General features: G+C 39.0%; 1 protein-coding gene and 1 long non-coding RNA gene across 2 annotated transcripts; one reads left to right on the forward strand and one right to left on the reverse strand.

Annotated features, from left to right (window-relative positions):
• The first annotated feature begins 190 nt into the window (after positions 1–190).
• il4r.1 (interleukin 4 receptor, tandem duplicate 1) lies at positions 191–9,636 on the forward strand. Its single transcript, XM_078283273.1, has 14 exons — positions 191–300; positions 432–502; positions 640–769; positions 1,016–1,170; positions 1,594–1,745; positions 2,808–2,955; positions 3,563–3,692; positions 4,143–4,297; positions 4,732–4,883; positions 5,522–5,669; positions 6,759–6,846; positions 7,012–7,090; positions 8,056–8,129; positions 8,247–9,636. The coding sequence occupies exons 1-14, from the start codon at positions 287–289 to the stop codon at positions 9,274–9,276; spliced, it is 2,526 nt and encodes an 841-aa protein (XP_078139399.1). The 5' UTR covers positions 191–286; the 3' UTR covers positions 9,277–9,636.
• Positions 9,637–12,197: 2,561 nt separating this feature from the next.
• On the reverse strand, positions 12,198–12,474 carry LOC144538530 (uncharacterized). Its single transcript, XR_013504325.1, has 3 exons — positions 12,415–12,474; positions 12,326–12,350; positions 12,198–12,267 (listed from the first exon to the last, which is right to left on the reverse strand). It is a non-coding gene; the product is annotated as an uncharacterized LOC144538530 (long non-coding RNA).
• Between the last annotated feature and the right edge of the window lie 60 nt (positions 12,475–12,534).

A 12,534-nucleotide genomic window follows, 5' to 3' on the forward strand; every position in this document is an offset into this window, starting at 1 on the left:
ATCCGAACCCAGGGGGTAAACGCTCCGGGGTTCGATTCAAACGGACTAAAAAAGGCTGGTGTGAAAGCACCCTAAACCAAACCGCCCGTGAGGAAATGGGACGCCCTTCCCCTGAAAATACTGCGCAACATTTCCAGTAAGTAACAGCTTTCCCAAACAGGAAGAGAGACGGGACTGTGGCAACAACTAGTAGACAGTAGCCTATACGTTCCTGTATATAATGCGTCGTGTCTGGTTTGTTTTGTTATCGAAGAACAGAAGGAGACGAAGTACTTTTTAGATCACCATGGAGTTGAGAAGGTAAACTTAAATCTCAAAATTTGCCTTTTTCCTGATGTCGTCGATTTGGCTGCATAATAGAAGAGAAAGGCGCCATAATAAGCCAGCTTTACTATTACTATAGTAATGTCTGCAAATTCGTTTGGTTTCAGGTTTCTTCACAAAGGGATGTCTTTTATTCTGCTTCTTATTTTGGGAAACATGTTGTCTGTGACACCTTCTGGTAAGTAATGGGACAGGGAAAACAGCTTTTAAAATAGTTTCACTAAGTTGAATCCCTCTAATTATTTATTACCTTTTGTATTATTATTATTATTATTATTATTATTATTATTATTATTATGTGTTTGTTTCATGCAGGGCTTGAAAAGGATCTTTACTGTACCAACGACTATGTTGATACAATGTTTTGCCACTTCAAGCCAACATCTGACCAGCCAGACTGTACTGAATACAGTTTGAATCTCACAGGGAATATCCTAGAAAAACCGTAAGTGTTATTTTTATGTGTTACTTTGTGTCACACTACAGAGACAGTAAATTGTTTAAGTGCTACAGTTAACCCCAACCCTGAATTATTATGTTTTGGTGTTAAATGTTAAATCGATCTTAACAGTGGATGGCATTACAATACTGAAAAAGCAACTGAATCAACATCCATGTTTGAAGCATTATACCCAGAAAGAGAGTTATTTTCAAACCATGTTATTGAACACAATTCATTTGTATTCCACAGGAAGGTACATTGCAATTTCAAGCGCAGGGAGGGCTTCGGTGGAGCATGTTGTTGCTCTATCAAAATGATATTTGTTTTAGGGGAGACTCACACTGCAACACTTCTGAAAGGGGGGCAGGAGCTGAAGTCCAAAATCATCAGCATCAAAGACAGCAGTGAGTTTTCTTTTGAGAATCCAACCTAAGAAAATGTGTCATTCCTGTGATCTTAAGATAGTTCACTCAACATTTGAGAAAAAGAACAATTCTCTTTCAAAGCAAGAAACCAGATAATTATAACAAAGAGAAATCCTGAAGATGCTCCATTGACAGTGGATGAGAGAAGGATTTTGCAGGATAGTAGGTTACCCATGGTCATATATGAAGACATGAGGCCATTTTGTGTTTCTTATCAGTTTCATAAAACTCACTTGCATGTAAAAGCACAAATAAGCAGTCTTAATTTCTTTGTCAACTGAGCAGCTTCAGAAAGTGTCTTTTCCAAACATAATAGATTAGAGCCTTGCATCTCTGGTTTCTACCTTTGAGAGTTGTACATGTTCATGTTTTTTAAATGTTCTTGTTGCTGTTCTTTCACAGTTAAGCCCAAAACCCCAACAGTCAAAGTGGAAGAGACAGAAAATGGGAATTTTAGGGTCACATGGAAGACAAACTACAAGGCAACTACACTCAACGATGACATTACTTCTACGGTGACATATGGAAAAAAAGGAGAGGAAAAAACAGACATGGTAGGGGCAGGGTCACAGACACTTGTTAACACTGAGATGTAGACAAGGGCAGATAGGGCGCAAAGGGTTAACTCCTGTGTCTTGATGTACAAAACGATAACTTTACAGAGTGGATTTTGGCATGTAATTGGGGTGTGTGTGTGTGTGTGTGTGTGTGTGTGTGGGGGGGGGGGGGGGTTACTGGAAAAGAAAACGATTTGCATTAGGGATTCACCAATATGGTGTTTTGAGGCCGATGCCAAGATCAATATTTTCCCACCCATATCGACCGATACATATACAATACCGATTTGTAAGAATCTTAGTACAAATGCAGGTGCAATACAGGTTAAGCTTTTCAGACATGCCATAATATAATTAAATATAATTATAATACAAAACTCCATGTTACTTTTATTCAAATTTTATTCTTTGACAGTTGTATTAAGTGAAATGCCACAATCGGTCCAATGTGTAAAACTAATATTGGACCGATACCGATATTGCTTTTTAAAGCTGACATTGGCCAATACCGATTGACTGCCGATAGAGCGGTGCATCCCTAATTTGCATCACACTGCTTGGTGGCAAATTTATAATAGAAAATTTGACTTTGACAGGTGGCCGTTTTAAATCAATCTTATTTACATTTTTACATTTACATTTTTACATTTTAGACATTTTGCTGACGCTCTTATCCAGAGGGAATTACAGAGTGAATATTATTCCAGTTGGAGCATCTCTAGCTGTGATGTCATTCAACACAGTGTTTATTAAACAATGCGTTGGATCTAAAATAGATTGCAGACCTGTTTTTAGTGGGTTCCAAAATTAAGAACCTGATTTGTTTATATGATTTATGTCTTATGTTTCCACCCTCAGTTATACACTTTATTGGTCTTTTGGTTGGTTATGTGCTCTGTGTGATTCATTAACTTTGTGATTTTTGTTGTTGTTGTCCTGTTATGTGAAATCAGTTACAAAAAAGAAAAAAATGTGTCCAATGGAGAGTTTTTGGCCCTGACAGAAAAAAGTTGAAGAATTTTGTATCATCCTCTTGTAATTCTCGTCTCTCCATACCAGGTGCATAAAGAAGTCGGGACAGCGACGTTCTTTGAAATACTTCCCAAAGACTTGGAGCCGAGTACGGCATATGTGGTTAGCGTCAAAACCTCCACATCGTTTAGTAAGCACTCCAGTGACAGTAGTGAGAAGTGTGAATTCCCAGCCGGTAAGTGTTATCTTTACTCTTTTTGTCAGTTGTTTTGTATTTACTTAATTGTTGCTCTATCATGCCTGAACCAAGTGAATTTCCCAGACTGCAGTATAAAGTTTTCCCTCATACTTAAAAAAAATATGTCTTTTTCATCTCATCCATGAGTGTAGTCTTGCTCATACATTAAGCTTGTTACTCTTCTGCACAAATATAGAAGATCTACAATTTATCATTTATTTGGCCATCTAAATTTTGGGTATATTCACATCGGCCTATGTTCTTGAACAGTTTGAATTGAAGATGGAAAATAAACTTTTTGGGACTTAATGAGAATAAAGTACAAAATACACGTATAATTAATATTTCGCTGCACATATTGTCAGTGTTCACATCAAAAACACAGACAATACATGTTAGAGTGGGGAAAACATGTCTGAAGTCTTTACTAAGAGTATTGACTTTGACTTTATTTTATGTTCACTTCACAGCTGACTTTGACAGCGTACTCTTGGCTGTCATTATCAGCCTTAGTTTTGCTGCAGTCATCATTACCAGTGTTGTGTTTGGCTGTTATGTTAGGTTATTATTTATCACCTTTTGTATTAATGTTTGTTTCGTGCAGAATTTCAAAAGGATCTTTACTGTACCAACGACTTTGTTGATACAATGTTTTGCCAGTTCAGGCCAACATCTGACCAGCCAGACTGTACTGAATACAGTTTGAATCTCATGGCGAATATCGAACAAAAACCGTAAGTCCTCAGCAAGGGTGGAAGTAACTAATTACATTTACTTACATTACTGTAATTGTGAAGCGATTCACAGTGAATTGTCAGTCAGCAAAGAAGAGAAGAGAAATCTGGCTTTACTTTATTTTGTAATTTCCAAATTTTCCAATTAATAGAATCAAGTTTCCTTCTAAAATTGCATGGAAAAGATCACATTTAACAATATTATTTTCTGTAAAAAGTAACTAGGTAAAGTTCACTCATTTTAAATTAGCTACTTTTTACTTTTACATAAGTAGATTTTTACATTGGTACTTTTACTTCTACTTAAATAAAATAAGAGAAGTAACAGTAGGCTACCTCTACTTCAGTAGGACATTCTAGTACTCTTTCCACCATGTTTGAAGCATTATACCCAGAAAGAGAGTTATTTTCAAACCATGTTATTGAACACAATTCATTTGTATTCCACAGGATGGCACATTGTAATTTCAAGCGCAGGGAGGGCTTCGGTGGAGCATGTAGTTGCTCTATCAAAATGATGCTTGTTTTAGGGGAGACTCACAATGCAACACTTCTGGAAGGGGGGCAGGAGCGGGAGTCCAAAATCATCAGCATCAACGACAGCAGTGAGTTTTCTTTTGAGAATCCAACCTAAGAAAATGTGTAATTCCTGTGATCTTAAGATAGTTCACTCAACATTTGAGAAAAAGAACAATTCTCTTTCAAAGCAAGAAACCAGAGAACCAACACTATTTTTTATAACAAAGAGAAATCCTGGAGATGCTCCATTCAGTGGATGAGAGAAGGATTTTGCAGGATAGTAGGTTACCCATGGTCATATATGAGGACATGAGGCCATTTTGTGTTTCTTATCAGTTTCATAAAACTCACTTGCATGTAAAAGCACAAATAAGCAGTCTTCATTTCTTTGTCAACTGAGCAGCTTCAGAAAGTGTCTTTTCCAAACATAATAGATTAGAGCCTTGCATCTCTGGTTTCTACCTTTGAGAGTTGTACATGTTCATGTTTTTTAAATGTTCTTGTTGCTGTTCTTTCACAGTTAAGCCCAGAGCCCCAACAGTCAAAGTGGAAGTGTCAAAAAATGGGAATTTTATGGTCACATGGAAGACAAACATGGAGGCAACTATGCTCAACAATAACATTACTTCTACGGTGACATATGGAAAAAAAGGAGAGAAAAAAACAGACATGGTAGGGGCAGGGTCACAGACACTTGTTAACACTGAGATGTAGACATGGGCAGATAGGGCGCAAAGGGTTAACTCCTGTGTCTTGATGTACAAAACGATAACTTTACAGAGTGGATTTTGGAATGTAATTGGAGTGTGTGTGTGTGCATCCCTAATTTGTATCACACTGCTTGGTGGCAAATTTTTTATAGAAAACTTGACTTTGACAGATGGCCGTTTCAAATTAATCTTGTTTACATTTTACATTTACATTTTAGACATTTAGCTGATGCTCTTATCCAGAGGGAATTACAGAGTGAATATTATTCCAGTTGGAGCATCTCTAGCTGTGATGTCATTCAACACAGTGTTTATTAAACAATGCGTTGGATCTAAAATAGATTGCAGACCTGTTTTTAGTGGGTTCCAAAAATTAAGAACCTGATTTGTTTATATGATTTATGTCTTATGTTTCCACCCTCAGTTATACACTTTATTGGTATTTTGGTTGGTTATGTGCTCTGTGTGATTCATTAACTTTAACATATAAATTCAATTACAAAAAAGAAAAAATGTATCCAAGGAGAGTTTTTGGCCCTGACAGAAAAAAGGTGAAGAACTTTGTATCATCCTCTTGTAATTCTCGTCTCTCCATACCAGGTGCATAAAGTAGTCGGGACAGCGACATCCTCTGTAATACTTCGCAAAGACTTGCAGCCGAGTACGGCATATGTGGTTAGCGTCAAAACCTTCGCATCGTTTAGTAAGCACTCCAGTGACAGTAGTGAGGAGTGTGAATTCACAACCTGTAAGTGTTATCTTTACTCTTTTTGTCAGTCATTTTGTATTTACTTAATTGTTGCTCTATCATGCCTGAACCAAGTGAATTTCCCAGACTGCAATATGAAGTTTTCCCTCATACTTAAAAAAAGATATATCTTTTTCATCTTATCCATGAGTGTAGTCTTGCTCATACATTAAAGGATAAGGCTGGTGTTTTTTTAATGCATTGCTTACCGTCAACAAATTCTATGAAAATAACAAAATCAGCAATGATTTTGTTTTGCCAACAAGTCTCGTCCATGTAGCCGATGGCCAATGAAGCCATGTCCCAGCAGCCATAGAACTCCATTGTATTAAAAAAACGATTAAAAACACGTCAAAGAGCCATGCCGTTGCTCTGGGCAACATATTTCATCATCGCGATGCACCGGGCCAGCCGACTTTTTCCTCAAACAACTTAATAAGCCGACCGTAAGCACGTTTGCGATCTCAGGAAAGTAGTTTCGTAGCACCGAAAATAGTCCCCGGCGTAATGAAGAATTTGTTCCCATTTGAATTTGATTTGGTAATAACTATAATAGCTTGACTTTTCGTGGTAACAGTTAGCGATTATTAAAATTGAAACTGTCTTTGTGAGCTGTATTTCAAGGTTTTTAGCTTTGAGCTTAGTTTTGAGCCAATGACTTCCGGGTTGACGGCTAAAAACGGTACGTGGGAAGTCGGAAAGTAACGGGAGTAGAGCAAACACATTGTTGATTTGTTGACGGTAAGAAATGCATTAAAAAACACCAGCCTTATCCTTTAAGCTTGTTACTCTTCTGCACAAATATAGAAGATCTACAATTTATCATTTATTTGGCCATCTAAATTTTAGGTGTATTCGCATTGGCCTATGTTCTTGAACAGTTTGAATTGAAGATGGAAAATAAACTTTTTGGGACTTTACAGTCATTACAAATGAGAATAAACTTCAAAATACACGTATAATTCATATTTCGCATATTGTCAGTGTTCACATCAAAAACACAGACAATACATGTTAGAGTGGGGAAAACATGTCTGAAGTCTTTACTAAGAGTATTGACTTTGACTTTATTTTATGTTCACTTCACAGCTGACTTTGACATATTCTTGGCTGTCATTATCAGCCTTAGTTTTGCTGCAGTCATCATTACCAGTGTTGTGTTTGGCTGTTATGTTAGGTAAGTCATTCTGATAAAAGGCATTGTCTTGTTTGTGTGTTAATGAAATACTAGAGTGTGGTTTTGTTTAATTACTGTAATTCTTTCTGCTATATTACTGCTCTGACCTGTCTGTCATTTTGTTGAATTATGTGTTAATTGATTAATTGATTGATTTGATTTTAGGTTCAAAGCTAAGTGGTGGGACAAAATTGCCGAATGTCCGAATCCAACACTTTTAAATATGCTTCCAGGCGAGCAAAAGGTGAGACTCCTGACAGTGTTAAAGTTTATGTGGACAGTTTATTCTACTTGTTGGATAAGCAGTATCACTGTTGTTGCCTTTTTGTATCTGTTTGTTTTACTTCATTCCACGTGCTACGTACTATAAGTTTCGGTTTTCATTAAGTTGACCCCGAGGACACATGAAACCAAACCAAGAGCAGTTGTATACTTCCAGCAGTTTGAGGATGTCAGTTTGAAAACAAAAATGTCTTTCTTGAAGAATAAGTTTGGCGATTTTGGACCCTCTTACATACCTGTAGTACTTGGACCCTCAGATAATACTGACTCCCGAGTCAGCTGTTGGTTGAAACAGCGAGCTCTGTTGCTCGGCCTCTTGCTGCTAACAATGAGTCCAAAATATTGTCAAAATATCTCTAAAAAAGCCAGTCTGTGAAACCGATATGGCGACCAACTGACGTATTTATATTCACAGCCCAAAGTCTACTGTTTACAATCTGACCTGACTGTCCGCAAAACTAGATCACGCCGCCAGTAATGCACTTTCACCCCACAGCAGCCCGTGCTGCGGCAGAGAAAAATAGTTCTGTGATTTCCTGATTAGTGAAAGTGCGTAATGGCGTAATTGTGTCATGTTTACTCTCAATTCCCCTGTGGAGCCTACAAATGACCTTTTTGGAGATATTTTGACAAACCCCATTTGGACTCATTGTTAGCAGCGAGAGGCAACGGGAGCTCACCGTTTCAACCGATAGCTGACTCGGGAGCCAATATTCTCTGCAGGTCCAAGTACTACAGGTATGTAAGACAAATTATATATAGGTCCAAAATCGCCGAACTTATCCTTTAATTCCTGAAAAGTTTAGTTTACTTGGGTACGAGGTTTTCATTTGTCATGCATAAATTTAAAGATAATGTAAATTTTCAAATAGGTGGCTTTAAAACTGAAATGATTCAAATCTGAAGATTTTATGCTCCTTGTTGCAGCTCTTACAGCCTTTGCAAACCCACTTCTCCTCCATCTACGTGGATCTCTCTGTTCTAAATGATGGAAAACCATGGTTAGTATGGCTACACTACTGCATCAACAAGACATGATCAACCCTGTCAGGATTTTTAGTTGTATGATTGTATTTGTATTGGCACTGTAAATAACCTTTTTGCTTCTCATCATTCAGGTCAAAATGTTCACTAACAGACACAAGCAGTGAGAGTTACCAGCAAAGCAGTGGAATCAACACTGGCTCCTCTTCTCTGGGTTACGCTAACACGCTGCCCGCCGACATCATCACCAACGTTCAGGAAGCCCTGTGCAAAGCCCTGCCCCAGCTCGCCCTGATGTCATCGGTGACCAACAGCTCCCTCACTGAATCACACAAAGACAACGGTTTGCTCTCCACTGCCTACAGTCCTTGCAGTGTCACACAAGATGACTTGAATAGTCCTGGATCATCTAGCTTTGACAACAAGACCTACTCCATCCTCATTCCCAGTTCCCAGCAGATTACGAGTGGCAGCTCTGAGAATCACATGCAGCCTGTCGTCTCTTGTGACCCCGCCTACCTACCCAGCGAGGGTGACATTTTGAGAAACGCCTGTCCTGACCAACAGGTACCGGCCTGTCTGGTTACTGGACAACAAGATGCTGTTTTACCACTGGTTGTTTCATCTTGTATGCAAACAGACTTTTCTTACCAGCCATGCAATGCAGAAGACAGCGGGTTGACGTCCGTCTCCAGTGGCATCAGCACATCTGCGTCTTCTGATCTTGTTTCCAGAGTAGAGGCTGGGTGTGAGAGCTTCGATGAGGCGGTCAGTGGCGCTACAAACCCAACTGAGACAACCCAGGATGTGTACATTGAAAAGGCACCGATATGTGATGAAAACCCCTGTTACGGCAGTCTGCCTGCGCCCTCACACAGCTTTCCCCTAGTCGATGATGACTATCAAGCATTTCAAAGTCTAGTGAAACAGCCAAATGTCTTGTTTCCAGACCAGAGTAGTGGTGAGCAGTTGGGCAAATATCCAGAAGAATTCTCCAGTAAAACCGCTCAAAGCTCCTTGGGGACAGCACTTCCAGATTTGCAGATTTACAGTGCCCAGGGTGGACAGTGTCCTCCTCCTGATCTTGAAAGACCGTTGCTGTCTCTTCTGTCTACTGACCACTCTGAGCTAGTAATCATTGACAGTGGTTATCAATGTGTGTAGTGTTTTGGTGGATGCCATTTTTTTGAATTTTTTTTTTACCATTTTTATGCAATTTCTGCTTCTTTAGATGGTGTACATTAGGGAGAAACTTGGAAGATGGGACAGAGGGAAAGGATGATATGATTGTGAATTGGATTCAAACCTGTAACATTGTGAATACATGAGACACACCTTAGACCACTGAGCTGCCACCAGCACCCCTAGCCTTTGTGCACTATTTGCTGTTTCCATTTGCACAGTTTTGGTAAACTGCAACGCTTCAGAGTAAATACTGCTAACACAGGTAATTTTTGCAACGATTGTGTCATTGTTTGCAATTCTTAGACTTTACGACTGCTGTATTAAAAATATGAAACATTATTTTCTTATTGTTCATGTCTTATTATATTTCTTATTATTAAATGTTAAATGTGAATTTACTTGTTTGGTCATAGTATGTTGACAGGAACATGTTTAAGCTGTCTGAAATGATCCTCTCTGTCAAGCCTGCCACCTTAGTAAAAGGGCTTCAGTGATCTGTGAGCAATGGGAAGAGTCATGTAGATTATTTACAGTAGCACATAGCCAGCACATTTGAATATTGATCTTTGGAAGAGCTGAAGATGAAATGCCATACGTAGAAATTACAGCTGCATTCACTGAATATTGTTTCCGAGACAAGTCTGAACACTCGGCTCCCACACAAAGCTAGTATAGTATTCAGGGTTGGGTAATTACTTCCTCATAGTTCTTCTCTGGAACAGCTGAGCAGCTTCCACAGAAACACACGCCTAGTGCTGACGTCAGCGGTGACAGTCCCTGCCAACAAACTGGTCAAAGCATAATACTCCTGGCACTTAAACTTAGAGGAGCTTTATTTGTGGTAATGTAGTATTCTGGAAAGAAGTAAAACAAATGATGGACTTAAAACTTTATCTTAAGCCTGTGATTTTACTTACTTTTTTTTATTGAACTTATGTCCTGATGACACTCAGATGTGCCTCTCACAAGCAGGGCGCCTTATTGCTCTTCATTGGAAGGTGGTTAAAAGACAAAGAATAGGCAGAGAAATAGGCTTAAAAGGGCAGAGAATAGGCTTAAAGAAATGCTAAAATGCATGGTAACAGAAATCTCAATTTACATTCTAAGAGGGAAACAGAAGGTTTTTGAGGATGTCAGGAGACCTTTTTTTACTTTTTCAAACATGGTCATATTGGTAACTTGTTGGCACAGGAAGAAATGTGGAGTGTTTTTCCATGAGTCATCAAACAATAGGTATGTGCTGGCATCCCTGAAAATGAGGAGAAAAACAATTTGTGTTTATAATTTTTGTGGTTGTAATTTGTTACGTTTATTTTTGTACTTGAAGTGGGTTCTTGAATTCTCCTTTGGTTATTGCATTTTATTTTATCTGTAACCTTTAGTTATCATGCATTTTGTTTTTAATACATTCATTTATTTATTTATTCTGCCACCACAGCACAAAGAAGCTCTGTGCTGCTTGAAGAAACCAAAAAAACACTTCTGTTATGGGTTCATTTTGTTATTTCTGACTAAAAGCTCTTGCATGTCAAAACATTTACAACTTTAAACTTTAAAAGTGGGAACTTGCAGCAAATGATGCAAGTGGGAAATGATGCAGCAAGAGACAGTACAGTTTACGTAACTTTATGTGCTGAGTAATTTCCATGGACCAAGGACCCATGAAACCTACTCAAAACACACTGTATAACTTCAAAAATACATCTTTTATTAATCTCAAAATGATGCAAGAATACACAATTTATTAATTTGAAAATGAGGCTTTTTTTCTTTATTTCCGTAAAACTAAATTGTCAGAAATACAAGGTCTCCTTCTGATGGGGACAATGAAATAGTGTCAACAGCAGTTGCTATTGCAGTTAGTAGGGTTGTATTTTCCACAAACTGCGTTTGTTTATTACAGGTTTATAGTTGATATGCAATAGGCCTATTATATATGTGAGTTGCATGTGCTCATACACACACACAGCCCCATACACACATGATCTCCAAAGCCTCAAGCCTCTAAACTTCAGTCCAAGCTCATACATAAATATGAAAGTAGTACAGTAGTCGTATGCTATTAAGATTGATCAACAACTTGACGGTGATCAAGATACTACCTTCACACAAAGACACCAATGACTGAAGTGCACAACAATATTTTAACATCTCAGCCTACAAATTCAAAGGCAGAAAAGTCAAAGGCCTACTTAAAGCCAGATGAAAGGAGGAATGGTACTGATGGAGCACATCCGCCCCCGTTAACACACGTCAACATCTTGTAAACACACTAAGAATTCCCTTATGTAAACTTTAAACAACGTTTAAAGGCATGATGACTAAGTCCTACTAAGGCTTCCTACTTCAGAGGGAAACATGCTGAACAGCTCAACTGGACCCTGTCACATGGTATCTCTGCTTCCACCTGGTGGTCTGTCCCACTGCTGCCACAGTAACTTCCTGCAGTCAGTCTACCCAGCCTCTCTACAGCGTAATGACAACACCAACATGTAGCAACAGCCACAGGTAGCCAGCAAATCAGGAATCGCACATGAGCAATGCCAGAAAACACTTTCCCATTTTCCAGTTTCCACTATTTTTTCCCATCATACCCTGCATATAGAATTGCAGGAAAATCATTAAAAAATCGTGACAAAGGCCCACAAACCTCCATACCCATTTTGTATGTACAGTACTCTCTCCACAAATCGTGCTCTGGTCCAGCCTCTCCCCTGAAGCAAACAACTGATATCTTGCCTGTGATTGGAGGAACCATTTGAACAGTGAGGAATGTTATTGGCGGAGGAGAGGGCACATCATGACTGTGAGGTTTGTGATTGGAGAAGACACCAGAGGAGGAAGGGTGATAAAATAACCTCTGATTTAATCTGAGTTCCTAGGAAATTCTGTGTTAGTGCTGAAAAGCCTGTCTGCCTGGTGACACTCCTGGACTGACTGTCTGTGTATCTACACTCCTGGACTGACTGTCTGTGTATCTACACTCCTGGACTGACTGTCTGTGTATCTACACTCCTGGACTGACTACCTGTGTATACACCTGGACTGACTACCTGTCTGTGTATCTGCACCTGTACTGACCACCTGTCTGTGTATCTACACCCCTGGACTGACTACCTGTCTGTGTATCTGCACCTGGACTGACTACCTGTCTGTGTATCTACACCCCTGGACTGACTACCTGTCTGTGTATCTGCACCCCTGGACTGACTACCTGTCTGTGTATCTGCACCTGGA

The sequence above is a fragment of the Centroberyx gerrardi genome, chromosome 1, assembly GCF_048128805.1.
Source record: "Centroberyx gerrardi isolate f3 chromosome 1, fCenGer3.hap1.cur.20231027, whole genome shotgun sequence".
NCBI lineage: Eukaryota > Metazoa > Chordata > Actinopteri > Beryciformes > Berycidae > Centroberyx > Centroberyx gerrardi.